This window comes from Vanessa cardui, chromosome 6 (genome assembly GCF_905220365.1).
Source record: "Vanessa cardui chromosome 6, ilVanCard2.1, whole genome shotgun sequence".
Taxonomy (NCBI): domain Eukaryota; kingdom Metazoa; phylum Arthropoda; class Insecta; order Lepidoptera; family Nymphalidae; genus Vanessa; species Vanessa cardui.
In genome coordinates this window covers 2,580,204-2,607,253 of record NC_061128.1, presented here as the reverse complement: position 1 = coordinate 2,607,253, position 27,050 = coordinate 2,580,204, and the positions used below count along the sequence as shown (strand labels likewise).

Sequence of the window (27,050 nt, the reverse complement as noted above, 5' to 3'; positions counted from 1 at the left end):
GACCCAGATACTATCGCGTTCCACGCACACACCCGCCCCACTCACCCGCACAAGCAAACTACAGACGAATCCTTGCACACACCGGTACATGTATCGCCGAATAACAACGCACTCACACTCGAGCAAGTTGCGTTCCGTTCCGACTGAGCTTTTTAATCTTTTTTTTCGACGAACGCTCTTTGTGCGCATCTACAAAGAGTTTCGCCTTGTGATTACTAGTCGGGACATTTTTATCGCACTTTTAAGGCTTGATGACGCAATGGTGTAGTAATTTTCTTTTGATTTTTTAAGAATCAATTGTATACTAGTTTATGCAAAAGAAAATTCATAGATTTTTATTATTTATCATTATGAATGTTTATTGTATTATTACTAAGTTATTCGATAACTGATTCATAGAAAAATAGTATGTAAAAAACAATATTCGTAGTAAAAAGTAAAATTTTAATGACCCCTTCGCGAATTCTCGGTTAGTTCCGAAAATGCTCAAGTGGCGTAAGTTGTAGCCGTAAAAAACTTTTCCATCCCCCAGGAAAATCAGTCGAGACTCGAGGGGCGAAGAAAAATTCGAAACAAGCATGTTGCAATTTAGCTTCTTTTTTGTAGGGTAAACAAAAGACTCCTTTGAAGTTCAATTAAGGAACTAAATAAAATACGAGAAATTTTGATAAACTATATCTGCCGCATATTTTATTATATTTTGTTGATTGTATACACTTGTTTGTAGCCTTTTATTGGGAATACGGTTTCTTACTATCTTTTTAAATAGAACATTGCAAATCATTTTATTTTCTGAGTGATTGACACGATTAAGTAATTTAATCTTCGACCATTACATAATACTTTTTACTTTATTTCTTATTTCAGTACATACTCATAACGAGTGAACTTTTATAGGATTATAGTATAACTAGTTTATTAAAAATGATACTAATATAGATATCAGATACAGAGTCAAAAACAATATAGCTAAAAATAAAACCGTTGCGTATCGGCGAAAAGTCAGTTTTAAATTGAAACTTACGAAAATAGTTAGCTCGAAATAGTGGATCCGAAATAGAGCGTGGCACTACCATACATACCCTTCTATTAATAGTTTGTTTACAACCGCGTCACGTGACGACACATCCCAATAGTTTGTGAATCCTTGAACGTACCAAATGTTCAGTAGGACCTATAATCGCAGCTGGACATAGTATCCTAATAATAAAAACTTAACTAAAAGCATATAAGAGAATGTACACACAAATTTACATAATAGTAAAAATTTTATAACAACTTATCTCAGGTCTGTGTTCATATATTGTTTTAAGTATTTCTTCAGTTTTAGTTCCGTCAATCATAATGCTTTCTATTCCTGACTTTTAGTACAAGTTTATTTATTTATATTTAAATTCACGTATTTTACACATATTTACACACTAACGATACCTGCAGCTAATTATAAATTATATAAAATATATATGTATGTATTCTGAAATGAAAATTCATATTTTTTATTAATTAAAAATTAAACAAATTTGGTAATATAAACAGCACTTAACTATTATTATATAAAAATATATGCCAATGTATATGAGATGATTTTTATTCTAAATACAAAACGTTTAAATAAACTGTTTCTTAAAAAATAATTTAATGTCAGAGATACAGATAATCAATAACATCATAAAGTTTTAACTATATTTAAAATAATACATACATATTGTATAACGCAAAACACAAAAAATCTATAGTTTTTTAGACAATTAGTTGAAGACGGTAAATCCTTAAATATTATTTCACAAGCTCTATAAAAATGTATGTATCCCCCGTAAAAAAATTAATTGTGCTTATTATGTGAAATATAAATATAAAATCACAACCGCTATAAAAAACTATGCAAGCCTCATGGTTCGCGCCATCGATTTAGGTACGCTTCGAAACACAGCATGCAGCATGTGCATGCGCTCTCTCATAAACGTAATAAATATATTATAAAATTGTATCGTATTTTTAAAGTAATATGTACATCTTTATTTATTTTCCAAGAATTATAATTATTAATATTTCGTTTTCTTTTCTTAACAGATCAGCGCAGGCCGCACGGATAACAGCGGCCAGCCTCCGCCACATGAAGAAACAACAGAACTGAAGAACAAAATAAACCAAAAGCCACAAAAGCCTCAAAACCAAAGCCTCCAGTCATATCTTTCGTTTCAAAAAATAATATAAGCACTATTTTTTAAACCTTTTAACGATTAACTTTACGCAAATAGTATACGCTAACTCCCAAACAGTACAAATTAATTTAAGTCTGAAGTGATCGGTATTTACAATAAAAAGCCTTCAAGAAAAGTTAAAAGATATTCTATCAACGACCAGTATTTTAACGTTCCAAAATAAAATAGATCGTTAAACGAGTGCACAAAATATTTTATTAATAGTTAAAAATTAAAGAAATGAAAACAATTCCTTGAGCATTTTCTAAAAAATCAGCCAAAGATTTTATAAGCCGTAGATATAAGACTCAAATAAGCTAACTGCCTGTTGTTAAGGACTTTTTATATAATTTATTTCATAGTGAGAAAACGAAGATATTGTGATTAGTGTAGTGTCAACCGGTGTGCCGTATAATCGTAACGTAAGTGCTATTTAGTATAAAGAGGACATAACGAATCCACTTCAAAGAGTACAAATTATCAAGTTCCAGTTCAGTTCCGAGTGTTCAGTACAACGTATATAGACTTAGTAGAGCTTATTTTTTCTAACGATAGGAGTGTATAAGTGTGACGCGATGAGGTTGCGTCGAGTCAACACGTCATGAGCGAAACGCTCAGGAGCGAGGCGGGCGCGGATAGCGCGCACTTACCGCCCTTCTCAACCTTTGGCGACATGGCGGAGAACGAGCAAAGGATACTCACCGCCGACACCCGGCTACTCGACCCGGGTTGGGAATACTACGAGAGGACTGGCGACACAGTCTCCGTGATCGCAAGCCAGCCACAATACCGCCCCTGGGAATCCATGCCTCTCAGCGTGAACTCCAAGGACGCAATCCTACGGGCCGGTTTTGCGTCTCCTCTCGAATACCAATCGGTCACCCTTCAGCCAATAGCTAATAAGCTGCCGTCCTTCCAAAGCCAGTTTCAAACATTTCCAGAAACAACAGTGATACCAGAAACGGGGCTCCCAAGTGTGACACCAGTGCCAGTCACAACAAGCCCGACCCCAAGCGCGAGCCCTAGTCATTTAACCCAGCTCACGCAACTCACCACTCCGTCGTCACCTGCTCATTTAACAACACTAGCACAGGTGACGCCTCTGTCCACAACTTTGACGACTCTGTCACCAGTAAATGCCACAACATTCCATACCTTAACAGCCGTGAATGCGCGGAGCTATCCCATCGTTCCAGCACCACTGCAAGCACGCGAATTGGGACCCGCCGGTCAAGCTTATATTGACGATCGGCATATACAATTATATCAGCCAAATATTGCGACAATAAATGCGTTTCCCACCCAAAATGGCATTCTACATCAAAATGGGACGCTTCTTCATCAAAATGGAAGTTTAATTCAAAATATCCAAAGTCCTACGGTTGTACATGTTCTGAAAAATGAACCGTTCGACGTTAAAGCGCTTCAAGATAAGTACACACCTAATGGGTTACATCACAGTAACTTTCAAAATCCAATGTTATTGGATAATGGGTACGATAAGAAAACAAATGGCTTTGTAAGCGGCTCATCGCCAACACGATCAGATTTTCGAAAGAAAGAGCGACGGAAAATGAGAGCAAACAGCTCAGAGTCTGACGGTTCAAACATGGAGGTAGGGTCAGAAAGTAGTGGACAAGTCGCTGCAGTGTCTTCTACCGCCGGCTTTAAGTCTCCCATGCACGGAGCCCCACCTATGAACACTGGACCAATGGAACTCGATGACATATCCAGTGAAAAGCAGGTGAGTGTCATAGTATTTTTAAATAATTTTGAACTACTAAAATATTATACATATAGAAAAGTCTAGGCATAAACATTTTAGTCTTTCTGGGTTTACTTATACAAGATTAAAGCATTTATACCACACCGACATTAGTTATATTCGTAATAATAGGGCAAATTTAAACACACGCCATAAAATCAGACAAGACAGCAAATCTCTCTTTTCGAATATTCGACGAAAGATATGAGAATTCTCCGAATTTCATCCGACTACACGGCGGCATCGAAGAAACATATTCGAGAGACTTTGAAAAAGAGAAACTTTTCCAGTAATTCCACCTTTTATTATTCGAGGAACACTTTTTATTCTCAGTCCCGAGTTTCGGAATGGCCGAACTCTCTGTCTTCGCGGCTATAAATTTAATAGTTAGCCGATTCGCTTGCTCCTCCAATAAATTAACTTCCTCTCTCGTTTAAAACACAAATTAAAGCCTAGCGATTTACGCGTGTCCTGCTTGGAAAATTTTACCTATTATATATATTCAAAGATATACAGTTAGGTAGCAACTAAATTGTATAATAAAAACAGTTATATTTAAATAGTATTACGTCTTTAGAATATATTGTACTAACTAATATTACTACAAATACTAGCACGCAAAAATAACTCTTCTTTTTGCAACGGCAACGTGCTGGCGAAATGTAGGTATTATATAAGTTAGAATTCTAAGACTCGCTAATTACCATCCGTATAGTTATTGCAGTAGTAAACAAATCATAATAAAAAATAAACTAACCATCTAAGTTCAAGAAAAGGTCTAGACTAAGGCGACATTCCAGCACAAATGTCAGCATTTCCTACTCTAATAGCGAACACCTTTGGTCGCACGCAGCTGCTAGTCGCATCTATACTAGATTACGCTGTTATACATCTTATTGCTCTTTCTGTTTTAGTATTTTTAACCTTTTTTCTATAAACATAAATCTACAATTAGTTTTTATACGTTAACGAAATTTTGTATTTTTACAAATATTGATTCTCAAATTCTTTTTTATTTTCAATTGCTTGAAGTTTAAATTAATGTAAACAAAACTTAAAGTAAACATTATTAGCGTAATTAATCGACATAGTTTTTTAATGAAGCAAGTAACTATTTTTATACTTTTCTTTTCGTAGAATTCATTCCCTAGATATCATAATATATATACATTAAATATATTGCTTGTGTAAAGTCAAACTATGTATTGATCGAATTCAAAAACTGTACATTCCGATATGCAAAAAACTTGATATGAACTTACTTCTTAATTTCTAAAGTGCTATGTATAAATTTATTAATTGTATTCGTAAATTGTACCAAATTATACTACACTTAACACCAATTTACATAATATCTCAAATTAAATTCAAACATTATTCTGTGTTCTTGGTATTAAGATTTTTATCAAGTAACTTTGGGTCACGCAAATATTGATCAAAATAATAATTAATTATAACAGTTTAATAAATGTAAGACCGTTAACTTTTGAGTATTAATAAAATATCGCGTCAGGCGATATTTTTCCACAAATAAATTTAAATGCTTACTATAGAAGTGTACATATATTGTTACCTAAATAACAAACTCGAATATTATAAATAATGTTTTTAACGTTATCTAAAATAAAGTATTCACAGTTCGCAAACTCTGAAAAAATCAAAAATATAAACGAGTATTATGATGCTGTTTTTGATATTGGTGTGCTAGTTAGACTTTAACTTTCTTTATTTTATTGCTTAAAATAAAGAACTTGTTTAATATTTACTTTTGAACGCACTAACTTATACAAGCTTAGTGTTCAATAAGATAAAAGAAAATCAATAGAAAGACAGAAGACAGTGACAGTAGTAGGAGAATCAGATGTATAAAGAAAAAATTAAGAAAAATAATATTCAATAAAAATAACTAGAGTTTTCCATAACCTAAAACAAAATGTTATTATACTGCATTTATACTTATGTATATACACATATAACGATAGTAATTTGAAAACAGCTATTAACAAAATTATTTAATACTAAGAACAAACAAAAACGTAATTGAATAATATATTAGAAACGAAAATAAGAAATATCAGATCCACTAATGAAGTAAGGTCCCCAATAAATCTATATATTACGTATATATTATCATATTATATCGATTGTCAGATAAATAGACAACACATATGACTAATAGCCCTCTTTTCTGCCAAATATTGCGATAGATATAGTCTTTATAGTTCAATAATAAAAACTATATTCCAATAGCAAATATTGCGGTGTAATTCATTAGACAAGTGAGTCAGGCCGGGAAAATCCAAAGTAAAGTTTCCTAGAAACAAACGAAACGGGGAAAGCTAAGGACGACGTAATAAGTTTAATTTATTTATTACCAGTGTTACCATAACCAATATCCTAGTTATAATAAACTTCTAGCAAATTAAAGGATTTAATTAATCTTTTTTTTTTCTCGAAAATACATTAATTTAATATTTTACTGAGTTTAATTCTTATATTAACCGTTAAGTTCATGCATTCAAGTAATATTTTTATACGTTAATTTTCTCATATACGGTCAAAATGATAATAAATTACGGTTTTATTGAGTTTAGAAATGCACATGGTAGCCTGCTAGGTGTTAACCATATTTAATTACACAGTCTATGTTTGATAAAAGGACATCTGTCGAACCGGAAAGCCATTAGAAAAATGTCAAGTATGAATAGTTTGCATTTTAAAGATTCCAGTGCATATAAACTCGTATATTATTAAAGTAAAACTTAAAAAACTAATATAACAAGTAGTAATATAAATCTGAAATTTATTTTGAGCAAACTAAAAATATTCTGCGGTTCTGGTGCCAGTAATGTGATTAGCTCAGATACTGTAGGGAAAAATATATTTATATACCTATAGGGTACTTTGAATATTTAATTATTATTATTGTTAGTTAATGTATAACAAAACGTCAGCTGTTTGTCGGTAACAATCGAAAGATACCGATCTCGATAGTGTTACACGAATAAAATGGCAGAGTCCGCATCACAGCTGTTATATTTATGGTTATAAGTTAATTCTGTCTTGTAACAGTGTAACTACATGATAATCGATACAATAACATACTTATATTATTTGTTTTACTGTTGCTCAGGCACTAGGTTACATGTATTTCCTCTTATTGCTATGCTATAGTACTTAATTTTTCTTAATTACGTATGATTTAGAATAATATATATAAATAATTTACTTACATATCTCTGATTATACCTATTTCATAATTTATTTAAAAGTAAAGGAAATTAATGCGTTTTTTCGTATCAAATACTTAAATAAATATATTTTTAGAGTATATTAAGATTTCAAAATAATACATACATCATAATTGAATGTAAATATTTACAAAGATCGATATCAAAGTCGTTACGATTGAACGCAGGCGCATGACCCAGACCGTCAGACGAATCATTAACGAGTTCAGTGTGCGCCGAAATTGTTGTCTGTAATATAATTGCAATGTTTTTGTTAATATCGGGGCGAACACGCAACAATTATATCAAGTAACTGTTTTGTCTGATTTTATAGCTTGAAAATATAAGCTTTTATGCTCCATTTTTTTGTTACTATAGTAGTATTTAAGGATATAGATTCCACTTTTAATAATTACTAAAGTAAAAAAAGGGAAGTCTGAAAAATTCCTTCTGTTGGGCTAAGCCAGTTGTTTCCAGATTTTTTTTTTATATTTTAAATAAGCGAAAAAACATTTTTAGTATAAATCTATCTCCACACAGACATGCAAATTGACTCAATTCTAGTACTTTCCGTCACAGACTAAGAAGAAGAGGAAGCGTTGCGGCGAGTGTATCGGCTGTCAACGTAAGGACAACTGTGGAGACTGCGCACCATGTCGTAACGACAAGTCGCACCAGATATGTAAGCAGAGGAGGTGTGAGAAGTTGACGGAGAAGAAGGTAGGCATTATTCAATAAGTTAACAACAACAACAACAACAGCCTGTAAATTCCCACTGCTGAGCTAAAGGCCTCCTCTCCCTTTTAGTAGAAGGTTTGAAACACATTCCTCCACGCTGTTCCAGTGCCGGTTGGTGGAATACGCATGTGGCAGAATTTCTATGAAATTTGTCACATGCAGGTTTCCTCACGATGTTTTCCTTCACCGCTGAGCACGAGATGAATTATAAAGACAAATTAAGCACATGAATCAATGGTGCTTGCCTGGGTTTGAACCCGGAATCATTGGTTAAGATGCACGCGGTCCATTGGGCCATCTCGACTCTCTAACCACTGGGCCATCTCGACTCAATGTAAATATGATAATAAAATGATATAATAATAAAATAAGTTAATATGATTCAATAAATACACGAGACAGATGAAGAACACTTCTTTACTGCATCAAAATATTTAACTCCGAAACGAAATGTTATCAAGGCATTTGCTTAATAAATTAAATATTGTTGTTCCACAATCAATTACGTAACAACAATATAAAATTTAGTAAATATATAATCGCTGACGTACTTTATTTTATTTATTATAATTATTGTTATAAGACATACAAACTTCATTATTTTAAATGCCAAATATATACGTATTTACAGTAAAATCAATGACTGAAAAAAAAAATTAGAATCGATTTGTGAATGACGCAAATACTTTGTATGACTTATTTACGAGGCGCCATTTGCATTAATTTATTCGTCTGCATAGATTATCGCCATCTTGTTTTGAATTGTCGGTTTCGCGGGCTTTGTAAAATGGCGGAAGCAATGTGTCTCAGTTTAAACCCTGAATATAACTTAGTTTGTGAGCGATGTTCTTTATAAATTCATTTTAATAATATAATTTATTATTAATTTCATTGAAAATTTATTACATAATGATTTCAATTTTCTTTATGTTTTCTCTTTGTATGTCGTACTTTTATACCGTAGGTGATTGTTGAGGAGAATATTTTGTAAATCGAAATTCAAAACAAAGACCAACGATTACCATAAAACTGTAATAAAAACAACTGCAAAGTTAATAACCCATGAAAAATCGTAGGCAATCTCATTTCGCATTATTTTTTTTCTGAAATTGATACAGTGATAATAACAGAGTAACTTTTACGCTAGACATTTATTTTTCTTTTTTAAATATAGTTTTTCATATATATTAAAAATCAAATGTATAAAAGAATACCTACATATATAACCTCTTTTTATATATCTTACATGAAGATTAAGTAACTGGTTCGAATGGCATTTTATTAAAAAATTAAAAGCATGTTGTATGAAATCGAATATAAACGCCGCCGTATGTTACATTTTTAAATTATCGTACATTTTCATTTAATGCCTTACAAAATATCCTTTAGGAGAAATTGATTTCTGAATAAACTGTGATATTGTATCATTTTACTAACGAAAGAGGTTCGTAAATAAGATTGATGACATAATATTACGTCACAATTTTCATTATGATTTTCACATAGAATATAGAGTAATAATAATAATAGTATATAGAGTCAATTTTTATTAAGATCATAAAATACTTAAATGCTTAAAATATAATCAAATAGTTAAACAATATTTCTAAAGATCGTATGTTTTAAATTATTTAAATTAATTATTTTTAAATTAACCTATTGGTTACTATTCTTAATATTTGCCTTTAAGTACATACAAGTTACAATCAATGAACTTAAACGTTATTAAAGTTGTGAACTTATACAAACAAAAAGATGCAGTTCACTTAAATTAAAAAAAAAAAAATTTTCTATTCCATTACAATCATAAAAATACAGCCTTTGACCAGAGATCGGGCGTAAGCTTTATGTGATCTCCAAAGCATGTGGATTGACCACGGGCGAATTCGTATCTCCGCACCGCCTCTGAAAATTCATATTTATACAACCCAATAAGTGTCTCACGACCTGATCTAAACTAAGTTCCAATCGTTTAAGAATAATAATTAATTTTGCTTAAACATTAGTACATAAACAACAATGATAAAAACGAAAATATTATTAATAATTTCCTTCATATGAATAGCATGTTTTTTGATCAAGTTTATTGCCACACATAAGTTCTTATTATTCAGATATATAGTTATTAATAAAACAAGCCTAACAACGAAATCAAGTCAATCGATATTTATTAAGCAGAGAAATTAGATTTTATGAAATCAATAAGATTTCTTTATACCTCTTTCAAACAAGAAACTATTTTAATAAAAAAATCTCAAAACGAATATAACAATTATTATGGACCAAATTCCGGGGATGAAGTTTCGGTGAAAACTTGAGAGAAGAAACCTACTTGACTTAATTTACGATTATAAGTTAAGGGCTGCAAAGTAAGTTAAACTTAGCAAATTAGTTTTATAACAACCGCCGTAAAGCTTAGCCAGGGAGGAAAGGGAGACATTCCCTTGTTCTCTATTGAATCACCTTTATTTAAAGCCTACTTTTAAACTCATTATGGTAAAGTGCTTGACGTTTTTACTAGTGCTCTCATTAGACTGAATAGTATAAAATAGATCTAATATTTTTTGTAATAAATTTATTTGAAAGTCAGTCTGAAATCGGAAGTATTTTCTTGAATTTAATTGAACTTAAGAAATGCGGTAGATCTCATTTTTGAAAAAAAAATAGCAAAACCAACGTATTTATTAATAATTAAAAAAGTGCTAAATATAATTCATTCGCCGTGGCACATAAATTAAATTGAGTACATTATTACTATCTAAGGCCACGTTAAGCCATCTAGGGTCCTAAATCAAACTTATCAAAATATGGTAGCGTAACATTTAAGAAACGTTGAAATAAATCTTATTTATACAACTCGTGACGTCCGTTACCGTTTTTTTAAGCAAACTCAGTAAAACCTTATGGTATTATTTATATTATGGTTCATATGTCGCCCACATTATCTGTGAGCACGAGCCGCGCGCAATGTGCTCGACAGCTGCGCGCGCGCTCCAATCAAAATCGTCTGCAAATGGAAACACCTCTAGGATCTTTATCATAGGCCGATCCTACCCATTGTCGGCCAAAGGTGCTTTTTGTTGGTGTTTTTGTAAAAGGCAGCTGGTTACATTTGATTGTGTTCGATTTAAATATAAAATTACCTTTTTATCAACAAGATTGTGATCAAAAATCTTACGTCTTAAAACGTAAACGCATTACGTAAAGTTTAACAAATCGTCCTTTTTTTAATATTTATATATTAACACAGTTTAAGAGCTTTTTAAACCTGATTAAATAATTGTAGTTGTTCGGTTTTTGTTTTTAAATATGTGTCAGATATCATTACTAACCTTTGATTATAATACTACCCTTTATTTATAAATATAGTGAGTTAACTTCTGAGAAAATCGGAAAAGATTTACTACGATTCAAATTAGTATAGTTCTTCTTCTCGAAAAGAAATCAATAATAAAAATAGTTAATTTCACTAAAATGTAGGTATGATAATATTTTATTTACTCTTTTCCCCACGATACTTCACAAACAATACAGCAATAAACATTACTGAGAAACTTTGTTACAAATCCATTACTTTTATCGCGGATTTTAATAGCTTTTTTTTGTTTTTGCGGATTATTCATACATTTACTTTAATCGACGATTTTTTTTTAATGTTTCAACCGAATTAATGGGACAGAATATCGTCGCGACATCTTGAAATTAAAACAAATTTATTACTTACTAAATGTATTTTTTTCATGGTATATTTGAATTGCTTTACGTTAATAAGATAATGTCTAGTTATTTGTTATTTATGGCCATAATATTGCTAGAACAATAGTAATATACTCATGTTTTACGACTCTTTCGGCTGCTATAATCAAAAACTACTAAACATAACCATAATTTATACTGTTAATATTGTTTTATTATAATAATGTCATAGTGAACGTGGGCGTTATTATTTCTTTACAATATCGTGTTGAATACTTTAAATATCCTGGTATTGAATTGTTTTACTCTCATCCATCGTATCTATAAACCTACGCACGTTTTCAGATGCCTGGCTTGACCAATCAGAGATCTTTCATTTATTTAAAAAATAACCATAAATTATTATTTAATGTTTATATAAGTATAAAAAAGCTTCGATCATTCAGTAAGATAAGTCATCCATCTTCTTCTAGACCGGGAGTATCTTCTTATAGAAATTAAATTTTTAATAGATATACAGAAATAATGGAAACATGTACAGATATAATACAATTTTAATAAAAAAATAATAATACAATCAGAAATAAACAATAAATATGTATCTAAATTATAAAAATAGTATCCGTTTGAGAAGATTTTAAAACTTAGCAATTATATTTCTTTATCACGAAAATTATCCAAACTTATATATATAAAAAATATAGATAATATATAGCCTGACAAGGGTAATTACTATATATTAATATGTTTTAACAACATGTGACTCTTAATAATCTTTCCTATAAAATGAGTTTTAATTTAGAAAAACTTTTCTATACATCTGACAGCACACGCAATCGAACGACGACGATTTTCCCTCCAATTCGTATATCGGTAGCACAGATAACAAAATAATCGTCGAAAAAAAATGCAATGTCGTCGAATCACATAAAAATCGATTATTAAACAGGGGTCTTGCCACGTGGGTGGACCCACGATATAACGGTTGTAGGTTACTTCGTTTTTTTTTTGGCACGCGCCAAGGGCCGGTGATTCATGGGCCGGCAGATGGTAGGGTTTTTATGCTATCAGCTGATGTAACGGGCAGATCGACGCGTTAATGATGCATCTTGCTTCGTGCATTGACGGATGGACTTGTAATCGATGTTACGTAATGAACATTTTTTAATTTTTACTTATATGTATTTAGACGTTACATTATTCAGTCTAATGTTTCTATATAGTAGTAATGTAAAAGTACCTATTTGAGTTTAACACAGTTTTAATTGAATAAATTGTGAATAAATAAACTTTCTTATAGCTTAACATATATTTAGGTAATAACATAAACTTATAATTACTAAGGTATTAAACTTTAAAAATAACTTTAATAGTATGTAGTACGTATTTTTATTCATATAAACTGAATGTATTTAATATGAATAATCTCACACTCTTTGTATTTAAATCAAAGCAAGATGGCGACTTTATAAACTTGAACTAAACAGAAAGTACTATTGTCATACAATAATAAAAAAAAATAATAGCCAAAGAAAAGTTTTAAATCTCTTTCAAGTTGTCATGAAAGAGATTTGTTACCGATGGGGATCCAGAGTGGACTGTTCTTTTTAAACCGGATTCCCATACTAATAAAGATTAAATACTTAAAATCTTGTACAATATTCTAATAATCCCGAAAACTTTAAAAGAATAAATTTCTTCATCATTCTTAAAATTGCAAAAGGCTCACAAAACTCTGGTACGAAGCAACAAATCAATACTTTTTCCTAGCAAAGACTACCCCAATGCACGCAACTAATTCATATAGCCTAGACATAAATAACTCTATCTATACGACCTCTTTTCTACAACCAAACAGGTACACACACAGGCAAATATCTCGACCAATAGCGTTCCAGTTTCATAATATAGTTGCACTGAATGCACAAGTGTGCGTAAGTGCGTGAGGGGTGCGTTGATGCACCCCTACTACGCATACAACACTATACAAATGCCGCGTTTTTATTTATCATATTACAATTTTAAATTTTATTTCATAATATAATATTATTAATAATACCAAATGCTGACCAGATAGATTATTATATAGTTTATTGCTATTAGAAATTGTATATTTAATTTATAACTGAATTTATAAATTTTTAAGTAGAAAATGCTGTTCTATCTTAAGCTAGCATATTTAATGTTTTAGTATCGATATAGTTTTTTTTTTAAATATATTATTATTTTTAGTGCTACGTATGGATGAACACGACCTCTTGCCATTAAGTAAAGCGCTGAGAGTAAGCGGTGCGTTCAGACGCAATGCGGTGGTAAAATCGCGCGTGGCCACGCATACGCAGTTCCGCGCCCCGGGCTCTAACTATTCTAATGCCTGCCTCAAGTGCTTTTAACACATATTTAAAAAATATATATTTTCCCTTTTAAAGCAGGCGTGCTTGATTACTACGTTTGAACGTTAAAGATCTATGTTATGTTGACGATAAAGTTGAAAGTAATCCCCCTTGCTATTTATAATAGTAATATAGTAACTGCTCATATTATATTAAAACATTTGAACGATGTCAGCATTGCCTAGATGAAAAAGGACAAATAATTCACATTTCTCAATTTATATTCATAGATAAAGTGTAAAAAAAGGTCTTTTATCTTCTATATAGAAGCGTTAAATTTAATTGAATAAGCACATTCTAAACATTACTTGGGTCATGTCTGTAATTTCAATTCAACTACATTTACATTTAAACGTATCTAAGACGTGACTCTCCAAAATTTCGAATAAAAACTTATCACCTTACAAATCGGAACCACACTTGGATACATTTAATTCGATAGAGATTGTCGCCGTTTGTATAATTATCGGCATCGAAATTAATGGTATTTCCAATATAACGAGAACAGTCAATATAGAACGTGTTCATTGCTGTCGTTAACTTTATTATAGCCTTTCTATGTCACCGTATTTGCTGATTTAAAATAGAATTACCATTTGAAATATTTATTTATAAAAATGAAATAATAATAATTAAAAACCTAGGATATATTTCTATTCACTTAAAATATATTATAATTTAATTTCCTTAAACAAATCAGTATAATAATTAACTACTTGTATAATAATATGAGAAATTACCTCTATCATTAATAGTTGTAATATTTGTAGCAGTCTATTTCTAAAATAATCACCAGAAAAATGTTTTCTTGTTTTAAATTAATATTTGTACTCACGTAGAGTTCAACTTTAAATTATTGATATACAATAATTGAGATTATGAATTCGAATTTACTCAGTTACTCGGTGTAAATAATTTTCCTTCAACCTAAATCAATCAAAAAACAAATGGCTCTTATTTTTTTTTATGTAATGATAAAGTGATCTCCTAAAAGCAATTATTAATGGCGATCTAGGCATAGCTCTACGCAAAGTCTAGTTCATCCAGTTCATTAGATTTCCCCACTGACACGCGTCGGGGGCATGCAGCGTGAACGCCTCACCCTACGATATCTAATTCTGTCCTTAGAATACCTACAATCTGTGGTGATAGCTTCTGTGGATTCTGATATTTATTATAATATTAATATTTTTTAGATAGAGTGTGTATTTAATTTATAATCGTATTATTATTCTCAAAAAATCCTTTAAAAAAATTGAGTCTATATTTACTCATTAAATTTTTTGTACTATAATAATGGAATGAATAAAAAATATCATAAGAAATATAGCGATCGCGGTAAAGATCAATCATAAGAATAAAATATGTCTTCTTCCATTTATAAATGAAATCTATACAAAAATATAAATGCAATAATAATACGACAGTAAATAAATCATTAACAAATATATATAAATAATATTGTACATAAATCAATCAACATATCGAGGATTAGTATATGAATTTATTTATATAAAAACGAGAATAAAAAAGACTAGGAACTAATATCATTGAAAGGCGAGTTCTGCTGCTCGACAAGCGGTACGGTAAGACATAAACACATTTCCCTTCAGGAAGTTAGTTGAGTATTTCTTTTCAGTGCTTATATACGGTTATGTACTATTCGCCCCGCCCCATAGGGCGCTTGGAACGCCTAACCCACATCTGCTGACCTACGCCTCGATTTGTGTCATATGCGTTGATACAATACTGGATCAGCCTTGTTTATGAATGGCTAAAGATAATAACAGTAATTGAAATGTAACGAATAATAAGTCGATTTCTACATTAAGTGTCCTCTCAAATCTATTAATAACGAACAATCGAGGTCATTAACATTTCACTTTATTGATAAGTAATAAAAAACCGGTAGTAAAGTTATTTTTAGAGATCATAAAGTATTTAATTTTCTTTTTTAAATATTAGATATGTACATTAAATATACATTATTTATAATTTCAATGGATATTCATACATATATGGAATAGGATTTGTCTTGTAAAACGGATGCATTATTACTATTTTTTTATTTATAGGGAAAAAATTGTTTGATGGCCTTACGAGTTGAACTGAGCATCGCCGCTTTAAGAATTTAGTTTGTGACGAAAATGCTTGAATAACTATCTATCCTAACATCTATCCTAACATCACCCCAAAGAGTAGCCTGTGTCCTTATTACATTTAGCATCATTTACCCACATCAGCTTTTTATTTACTTTATTCATTTTTTACAAATGTGATGCTAGATGATTATAAGGGGCGCTATTTGCAGTGCGTCCGTGTGTTGTTGCGTATATTGATAAGGCAGTAAGAAGTAGTTTAAACGATATTGCCTTAGGCGATCCAGGTAATGAGAGCAAAGGGGTTAAAGATAGTTTATTTACTATGTATAACTAAGCAATGCTTATATGCTGCCTGGAAGGCGTAGAGGGGGAACGCATAACCTAGTGAACGCACTGCCTACTTTACAAGAGCACATAGCAGAGGGGCGAACGGGGAAAAGCAGAATTACATACAATTCTTACGTGAACAGCCTTTCATGTTTCAGCTCGTACACGCATTTCAAAGAATATACTATTTCCTCTTAAATATAAAGTCCCTACCGATGCTTGTTTACAAACACGCGTTTAAATAAAAATATGTAAAACAAGTATACAATTAATCGAATTCAGTATTTTATATTTCTTATATTAGATGTCATTGACATTTATATATTAAATGTAGAAACAAACTCAATCGCTAACATTGGTTATGTGGATAGAGAATGATTTTCTTTTGGCATAATGTCCTTTGAATGAAAGTGTTCAAACACATCTCTAGTAGCTATAATTTTTTCCCGTTTATTTACGTACGCAAGTGACTCATTGCTATACTCATCGAACAATCAAAGCCAGGCTAACGACCTCCCGGCTTCAAGCCTTCCTACCCTTTCAGCATTCACCATTGACACTTGAACTCTCTATCTTCATAGCGATCCCTCTCGTTTATCCAATCTTCCAAGTCAGGGAAGGGCGCGGAGGGCCAGATAAGGCTGGTTAGGGTCTGCCAACTTGGTTATTGTGAGGCAACTGATAGGTGATTGCAGTTTTTATGCAGCGATGTAGGGTAAGGGAGAGGAGTACGCAATTGAGGTAAATAAAATACTCTAATGAAACCTGACGATGAAGTGCTAATTACTAAACGAGAGGCAATAATTTCGTATAATCGGATTAATTCTCGAGCATTTAAAAATCCTGTTTCAATAAACGCACTTACTTGTACTGCTCTATATTTTCAACCGATTTAATAGATGGCTGTCATTTTGTTCGAATCATATTATATATTTATTCTATATTTTTAGGGGATTAAATAGAAGCCATTCCAATAATTGTCTAAAGTTTTTAGGCGGAATTCGAGTACCTTTTTTGTTTCCATCTATATTTTACTTTATAATTTACTAGTTGTTTGGTTGTCATGTGTCAGGCAAAAAAGTTGGAGTTTAAGTTCGCTTCATACCAAATTTCATCAAAGTCACCTCAATGGTTTGTTTGTGAAAAAACGACAGACACACAGATACAGTCATTTTCACATTTATAATATTCATATAGATTTATACATTTTCGGCGACGCAAAGCAAGAATCACAGAACCGGAGCGTACTTCGCACCGATTAATGACAATTGAGAAGTGATAATCGTAATAACCCAACTACGTACCGTAACTGGATCCCGGCGGGAACAGTAAAGTATAATTTATGATTGAGCTCCGGTTCCGAGCGCTGCTTGCTTCCGCCGCGCCTCGCTCAAACATTGTAACGCTATACGGAGACACCTTTATTTGATTTATACCATAGTTTTTACTTTTTTTTCATTCATAAAAAGTCATGGGAATACGCTGCGACAGCTTCCATATATAAGTTATTTTAAAATTAGGATTCCGTTGTATTTATTTAAGACTAAAAAACCATGTGCCCAAAATAAGTTCTATATATATTTTTTACTAGTTTTTGTTATATCAAAAAGCTAATTATCACTTTTTTTGTAATTTAAAGTATTCGCAAATACCCCTCAAAATTATTCATGCGGGACGACAGACAATAAATTACTATGTTATAATATTAGACACACTACAACATTACATTCGTTTTTCTCATCGGAACTTAAAGAGCTAATTAAAAGCGGCAAACAATAGTTACTCTAGACACGCATATCATTTGTATGGCACCATATGTTGCACTTATTACAAAGTTATGACAACTATGTCATCAGGTAGTAATAACTTATAAAATTACTATGTAACAAGCGTTATTATCCCGTCCGGTTATTAGGGCCAACAACAGTTTTGGCGCAAGTAGTAAAAAATAATTCAGAATAATATCTCTGGTCAATTAATAAATAATAAATTTTAAAATAATTATACCTAATTATGTCCTGTAATAATAACAGGCTATTTGTATTGTTCATTATAATAAACTCTCAATTTCTTTCTTTCATATAAATAACTCAAGGAATAAAATTCGTATATATATTTTTTTCTATTACGCATTCTACAAGAATTTTTTTAAGGAAAAGTAGTTGTTTTTCCGTAAAATCCTTTAGTATCCGCTTAAACATACAAATCAACTGTGTGAAATGAACGAATGAACGTTAATCAATTGACAAATTAAAAAATAGTCTTAATAAGTCAAAAAGTCAAGTAAAATTAGTTCCTTTCCTCAATAAAGTAATTATTCTATAAAACTAAATTATTACAATGATGCGAGCATACATTTTTGGCGGTAATGTATTAATAAATGAACATTCATATTTCATGGTACGTTCAACGAACGCTATAAAAAAATCTTTATTCAATTCTAACAAACGGGCTTGCATTTATTAATTTTTGACATAATGCCGCCATTTTGAATTGGAGCAGCTGTTGCATCGAGTTCGATGACCCGTTTTTTATGGTATATCCAGGTAGACACTTCTATGGTCGACCATAGAATTTTCAAACCTTATGTTGTTTTACATCAGCTTGACATTACAAATATAAAAAAATATTTTTTTAAAGGAATTAAAGACTTATTTAAAGGCGTTGTAATATTTTAATAGAATGAAAATAATTTTATTGTATGTAGCATTACCACAAATAATACTGAATAAAACATTCAAATTCATAGTGTTATGGAAACAACCAAAACATACCTACTTATCGAGCAATATCAATATTTTGTCTAACTTTTGTAACCACGTAAATTGCGAAGCTGTCTTCCTGATAGAAACGGTAAATGGGGATTCCACTAAAACTTCGAACATCCATAGACAAATATTCCTTTAAAAAGTTATTTCTAAGTACTTTCTACTACTGTATTATTTCGTAAAAATAAAAATATAATCATATTTCATTAGGTAACAATATTTGGCAATAACTTAGTGTCATATGTTGGTCACATTTCATAATGTTCAAAAGCAGTTGCCACTTATAATAACGAATTTACATTTCGACGACATTTACTTTTAAGGTTGGTAGCAAATACTATTAATAATTACGACGAAGATAACTTATAACTATCCCAGAAATTTAAATAAGAAATAAAGTTAATTTCATAATATACGTATCACACATAAGTATTTACATTCAAGAGAAACGAATTATCTTTTATTTTATATTAGGGAAATTATATTCACTATGTTAAGCCCAAAACTTTCTGGCTATATTAAGTACTGTGAAAAACATTGTTTTTTTTTCTCATATAGATATCCTAATTATTAAAGTTGCAGTTTTTTTTTTGACTAATAAATCGAATTGCAAAATCTCGACACAAGTCTATTTAAAAAAAAATCATTCATGCGATAAGTAATATTTTATTCAGATAAGACACTCCTTTTAATTAACGCAATCTATATCCACTGTCCATTCTTATTAAAATCGCTTCAACCTCACGTCACAAATTATTATATAAGTTTCAGGTTGTAAATAAAAACATACTTGTTCATCCACAAAGTGTAGACGCAGCTTTATATATTGGTTATTTAATTAATAAATGTTAAAATGATAGTGCTGTAGCACATTGCAGTCTTATCTATATCGAGCGTGCTGAAATGACGTTAAATTAATAGAAGTAATATTTCGAAACGAAAAAGTATACTTATTAATGCTTTCTCTATGTTAATACAGTTATACCATCAAAGCAACGACATATATACTTTATATATATTCTCAAATAAAGTAGAAAATAGAAACATGTTTTCTAAATGATATAACCTTTAGAAGACTAACCTACGCAAAGTTATAACAGCATACATTACAGAAAAATTACATCTTACTACGTAATTAATGCTTAAAAAATTGATTGCTAACTAAGAAAATCGATCAGGTGACCTTTCTGGTTGTCAGTCATCATAACCTTTCGTCGTGCGCACGCGCAGCTGCCCGTAGGAAGTAGGCACCATATGTCCGCCATGTCAGCTGCCTCCGCCGATGGATTTATCGTATTGTTCCATTTATCCGCGATAACATGCTTATACCGCCTTAAAAAATTTAAATCAGTTGCTACGAGCTTTTTACGTACAATGTGCTCGCATAACTTATCAAAAGGGGTTTTTGACATCAATATTATAACACTTAAACTTGGATACAATTAAAAATTGAAGATATTTAATTCTAATTTGTATGGTTTAGTTTGTCTTAGTAATTTCTCATAACTATAACACCTTAAAGGCAACTATATAAAATAACACATATTTTAGCTATTAAATTTGATATTTCACAGTACTATAGAAATGCCAACAAATGCGCTCTTGTGACTAAAACGTCATAAATGTCAAGAAAACATAATTTAAGACCTAACTATCTAAACATTCGTGGAACTCTCTCGATTAAATTTTTTATTCTATTTGTTTCAGGTAAGATTTTAAAACATTTTCAGAATCAACATTGCTGGATGGCGTTCAACAATAAGGTAACGTTATATTAATTACAAAATAGTGGGTGAAAGTCGACAGATTGATTTATTACGAATAATATAATCCACTATATATATATTTATTTTCAAATTTTTAAATTATTTTGTGGTACTTTAAATAAAAACGATTTTTTTATCTCACTCTACCGACATAAATATTTTTTTACTCGTTTAATTAAAATAAAATTGAAATCTGTATACCCGCATCGCCTTCATTGAAAGCTTTTGATTTCTATAGAATAAGAGGATAAGCCCGATAAAAATATGAATTTTAAATCTCTACATTAAACCTTTATCATATGAATACTACTTATGTATTGATAAAATAAAATGTAACGTAAAATGTAAATGTTAGAACCTAATTGTATTTACCTAATTCATTCTCATACTAAATAGTAAATATATATTTAGTATAAAGTTAAATAAAATTTCTGATTAAAGGTAAAACACAACAATTACTATGATTCACGCTTCTGCGTAAATTTCATCGATGTCAAATCTATAATCGAGTGAGTTACAAACAAATGGTAGGAATTCGGAAAGGTTGAATGAGTCATCGTAGGTAATGGGGGAGGAAAAGCGACGCTGCATTTATCCAATGTTAGCACTACGCAAAATTTTCTTTTTCATTCTAAACTATAGTGTTTATACTGATGTTGATAATTTGTAGTTTACATTTTCAACGTCGGTTATTGTTTGCATTTTAGCATTGATGCTCTACACCTATAAATATTAATCCTTTTCAATTTCGACGTAGTTATTTTAACTACGATTATGATACTATTTAAAAGATATTTTAATGGAAATATTATTGATTAAATATGACTTGTAAATCTAAGACGAATTCACTCCCGAATAACACGAATGTTTTTACTGTTACCGATATATATACAAATATCTATTATATGCTACTATTAAAGTCGTAAATACTCGAAGCCCTTTAAGACAGAAGCCGAACACATTTATTCTCACATTAAATATCAATACAAAAAACATACTAATATTGTTTTTTAATGTTCGTTTTTAAGCGTTTTCAATTTGAATTTTAATATGAAATACAAAGTAAATAGTTACATTCTTAAAAAATCTCAGTAAAGTCACGATGGCAGCTGCAGCTATTAAATTAGCGAACAATTTATCAAGCATTGTATTCTTCACGATCGCGAATCGCAGCTTTCGTTGCGTAAGAATCGTCGAACAAAAGACAACTACCTGGTTCTTTATTTTTTCAAGCAACAAAGCAACTTTATGTGCTTAACTGTCAAATGTCAACATCGCTATATCATATAATCTTTATTGTTATCGCTATAAGAGTCACTATCGCAAATCAGCGTAGAACAGATGCAAGTATTAGCCGCAATGTCGTATTTAATAGATTATTATTATTCGGAAGAAAAGAAGAATCAATTCACAGATGACAATACATTCAGTCTTACTTTCTGTTATTGTCTTGGTTTTAGAATATAAAATAGTCATGAGAAAATTTGCTCTTCATTCTTTACATTAAATCCTTATTTAAAAGATTAAAAAAATATATATAAGCATTCTATCATTGAAAAAATATGACGTCATAAGTACCCTTTTAAGATCTATAGAAAATAAATATATTTTCCTATTGGTTCATAATAAGGCTCGTGCACACAAAAACAAAGCTCAAGTACTAAAACGCAAGATGGTGCGCGTCCGGCCTCTGCGCCACTTCCGCGGCCGCATCCGCTCGTAACTCGACTCCTGCGCAGCCTGCGACAGCCTTAACCAATCGATTGAGCCGTGAAGTGCAGACTTTCATTTGTTATGAAAAAAATATTTCAATTCAATATAAAAGAGAGGAAGTGGACACACCTAAATGGATATTCAGGTATTGTATATCAAGTACAAGTATAAGTAATTAGACGGGTACCACTTGTATAAAATATTAAACACGTTGCATACTGCACTGAAATTATACAAAAATGAGGACAATTTCAGTAGATTATTTTAATTTTGCATATTATCTCTATTAATATTGTACATGGAAAGTCACTCAGTCTGTTACATCTTCACGCTTAAACCTTTGAACCGATTTAGATAAACGCTTCGTATCTTTGCTCGTATCGCCTAGAATACACATCAAAAGGAACCACTTTATAGGAATCAATGAAACACCCGTGAGCCCACGTAAAAACAAAAACATTTTTGTTCTTGTATCACAAAACTAACGAGAATTTACTAGTCTCTGCGTAACATAAATATAACATATATTATATGTTCGTTAAAAACATATTCAATGTCCCAAAAATCGTTTATTATGAATCGTATTACATAATTTTGAATTTATATTTTTCAATATTCATATCAGACTTATAATTGTAAAAACTTAATTAATAAAAACGACTAATATAAGTAATATAAAAAGAGGTTATCTTAATTATTAATTATAAAAAACCTTTTTATAAGTGTATAAATTATTCGAATGAAACAATAGAATAAAAAAGCATCAAAAAACTCAAAAATTAAATACAAACATACGGGGAAACAGTAATCCTTTCTTCTTTTAACTCAAATAAAACATTCTATATTTAAATGCTGCCTAATCTACAGTTGATTTTGTATTATAACTTGCTTTACCGTTTTTATTACAATTTTAATTACATTTGAATATGATACAGTACCAAAACTCTGGATATTTACTTCTCGATCGATCGTTATCGTAAAATAGCAATATAAAAATGAATATAGTTTAAAAGTATATAAATTGATCGACCTTGTTACATAAAACAATCGTTGAATTCCGATCGACTCTATCCGAAACTCATTGTTATGGTGAATCCATTAAGATAAAACCAAGGCCTCTTACGAGCACAAAAAGTTAACACGTATATTATAAATTGTTTGAATGTCATGTTCTGGGAAATTGTTTATTAAGAATTTAATTACTCATTGCTTTAATTCTGTATGACGTCACTAATACATTCTAATTATTTTTTTTTTGTAGACAAAGGGCAAGGGCAAGACAATGTTATTTTTGGTAAATGCCTCAAAACAATTAGGCTTATTTTAGTTTATTATTATGTATAAGATTTTTTTGGTTGAAGATTATTTTTCAATTCTAAAATCCGCAAAAATGTTGGGTATTTTATACGCAACTAAGAAATACGTAGAATCCTATTTAAAAAAAAAAAACAAGTCATCAACAAGTCAACGATTAACTTGAGACAATAAAAGGTAGTTTTTATTGAAAATTAATTAATATTATACACATTATTAATAATAATAAGAGTGTTCAGTAAATGTTTGTTCATTTTGTTAACGAATAAATTGTTTTGCCCTTTGCCTTGAAATTGCTCACCCAATCATATTAACGTTATGCAAATAATAACAAATTATTGTAATGTTACTTCTGTCTAATTCAATTGCTATTTCTGTTTTATCGCTTTTACAAAAACTAAACTTAATTTAATATTCATATAAAAATATTAATATTTATACATAATTATATCCGATCATCGCATAAACTTTTCATTGAGATATTTAAGCTTTTGATAAAATATTACTTTCAATTTTAAATTTCGCGTACGGAATTATAAAACTTCGAAACGAACGAAAAGTATTCAACTCGCGTCCCTTTACAAGTCGATAGTCGTGAAAATGAGATGGCACTATCTGCTGCCTCTTTCTTACATTCAAGGATGACACTTCCGAGAATCGTCTGAGCTTTGAAGTGGGTGCGTATTCGAAACGCCTCACACACTATACCGTTAGTTTACTATATCTATTGTAATAATTTATTCGCGTCTTTATTTTTTCTGTGAAAACATTATTTATCAGAAGAAAAATATTAACAATAGAAATAATTTTATTTTAATTTTCACACATAAAATGAGATAGAGCTTTGGCTTCAGTTACTAATATAGGTAAAGACATATCTACTTCTAAATTACTGTTAATATATCTACAAATAATTTTTATTTTTTGGTGTTTTACAATATTTACAACTCAGATGACTACATTAAAAATGAAAATGTCGGTTTCGGAACGAACTAGCCGTACCCACCCCCTTTCAAATGTCGATGAACGGGGAGGTGCGCCACGCGACGTTGCCAAAACGGAAAGTGAAATTTCGTCACACTCTCTCTCTCATTCACGCACACAAGCACACAGTCCGAAGTGGCGTTCGAATGTGTGCGTGTATGAGTATTTCGGCAGACGCGTAACCGCTGTGTGCGTTTTGTTTTGATGAATACTTGCGTTTGTGTGCATCAAATTCGTAAGAGCATTGCAATATACCTAGAACCCGACGCTTCCGTGTTCGATCGACTTCGTAGACGTCGACTTTGCGTAGGACAATTAAAGACATCGGAGCGAAATGAACGAAACCTTTCTTAATTATTTTATTTTTATTATCTGTTTCGTCTAACGAGGATAGTTTTAATGATCGAGCACTTGTTTTAACAAGATACACTGTCCAAGCTGTACAATCACAGTACGAAATGTTGAAAAACATTAATCGTATTACCCATTTACGTAAACAGCAAACAAAGCAATAATAATAAATTATCAAGAGTAACAAAAATACGATACTAAATAAAATTAAGCTTTCGAGTCCAATCTGGGAGTCTAAAAATATTGCTCCAATTTCATTTGAACTTTATTTATCTTCTTACCTAAATAATTTTCATTCGAATTCGGAAAAGAAACGATGTTATCCTGTTTCTACAAATAGAAAATATCTGAAATATTATTATAAGAAATTCGTTCAAAAATTAAATTTTAGCTCCAGTCATAAACACCGCAACAATTTATTATCTGTGACATTTGACTGCGGCCATATTGTTGTCTTGACAGATAATTATTCCAGCGATAGTGAAATAAAGCTGTTAACCTTCGTACTGATTGCGTCGAGCTCACGGCTGGAGGCGCGAAAATCCGATAACTTTCGTGACCCCCCCATCACCCCATACCCCTCCTCTTTAATGGCATAAAAAATCAATTTCCCGCCCAAATTACGCCGAGTCGACAAATTGCGCGTCTAGTCTATAATCAAGTATTTCGGTAACGTCTACGCTTATTCACGAAAACTATTTGTAAACGTTTGAATATTTGGAATAATATATTTAAAAAAAAAATGTATTCACTCTATGCTTAAGTATAATTTTCACTATAGAATTCATAGTTGCTTAAAGCGATTCTGTCGTATAGTACATCAAAAATATTTGCTATAAAGTCATGAATAAGGCATTAAATTAAATGATTAATTGCTGAGGATATCTATATATTTGTTTCAAAACTAATATTAAACGTAGTAGATTCACTTTCAATTCGACGTAAACAGCCAAATTCGTAAAACCGAATAAACACAATGCACCCACACCAACCCGCTCGTCCGTGTGACCTTGGTACGAGGGTGAAAGTCTCCCCCGCACGTGTCTTCCGCGTCTATTTCCAGCCTACATTGTAATGGCTACCTTAAATATTATTTTTGTTTTATCTGTGATTTCGGTTTAAATGTTTTATAAATATTATTTATATTAATAAACATAGATATTTGATAGCTTAATTAAAATAAAAACAATAAAGATGATTATTATAACAATAATTCAGAACTACAAAAATTAGCTATATTTTATTTAACTTTTTAATTCTGTGCGGTCTTTCTTAAATCATAAATTCACAAAAAAATCTTCATTAAATTATTTACTTTATATTAGAATGAAAAATATTTTAACAATAAGACTCTTGACAATGTCGCTAAACTCTGGACCATTAATCATGAGGTAAAAAATTTACAAATATCTTAAGCTGGTAAGGAATTTCAGGCAAGCTAAGCATCAAATACATTTCGCGTAGAATTATATAAAGATTACTTGTATTACACATTTATTTTTATTGTATATCAGACGTGTGATAAGATTGTAATGGCAATAACTTATTTGAATCTTTCTTGTATTTTTTGTTTTCTTTATTTTTGTGATGATAATATCTGATCCGGCAACTTTCGTTTCTTCTACATATATATATATATATATATATATATATATATATATTTGTTGTATAATATATATATATATATATATATATATATTAT

General features: G+C 30.8%; 1 protein-coding gene across 1 annotated transcript in view; it reads left to right on the top strand.

The window, feature by feature from the left end:
* LOC124530202 (DNA N6-methyl adenine demethylase) overlaps positions 1–27,050 on the top strand; it is a 92,666-nt gene that overhangs the window by 5,657 nt on the left and 59,959 nt on the right. Inside the window, exons 2-3 of the mRNA XM_047104217.1 lie at positions 2,071–3,945; positions 7,776–7,916. Of these exons, the coding sequence (XP_046960173.1) occupies positions 2,803–3,945; positions 7,776–7,916 (1,284 nt within the window). The 5' untranslated portion in view covers positions 2,071–2,802. The remainder of the gene's footprint in view (positions 1–2,070; positions 3,946–7,775; positions 7,917–27,050) is intronic.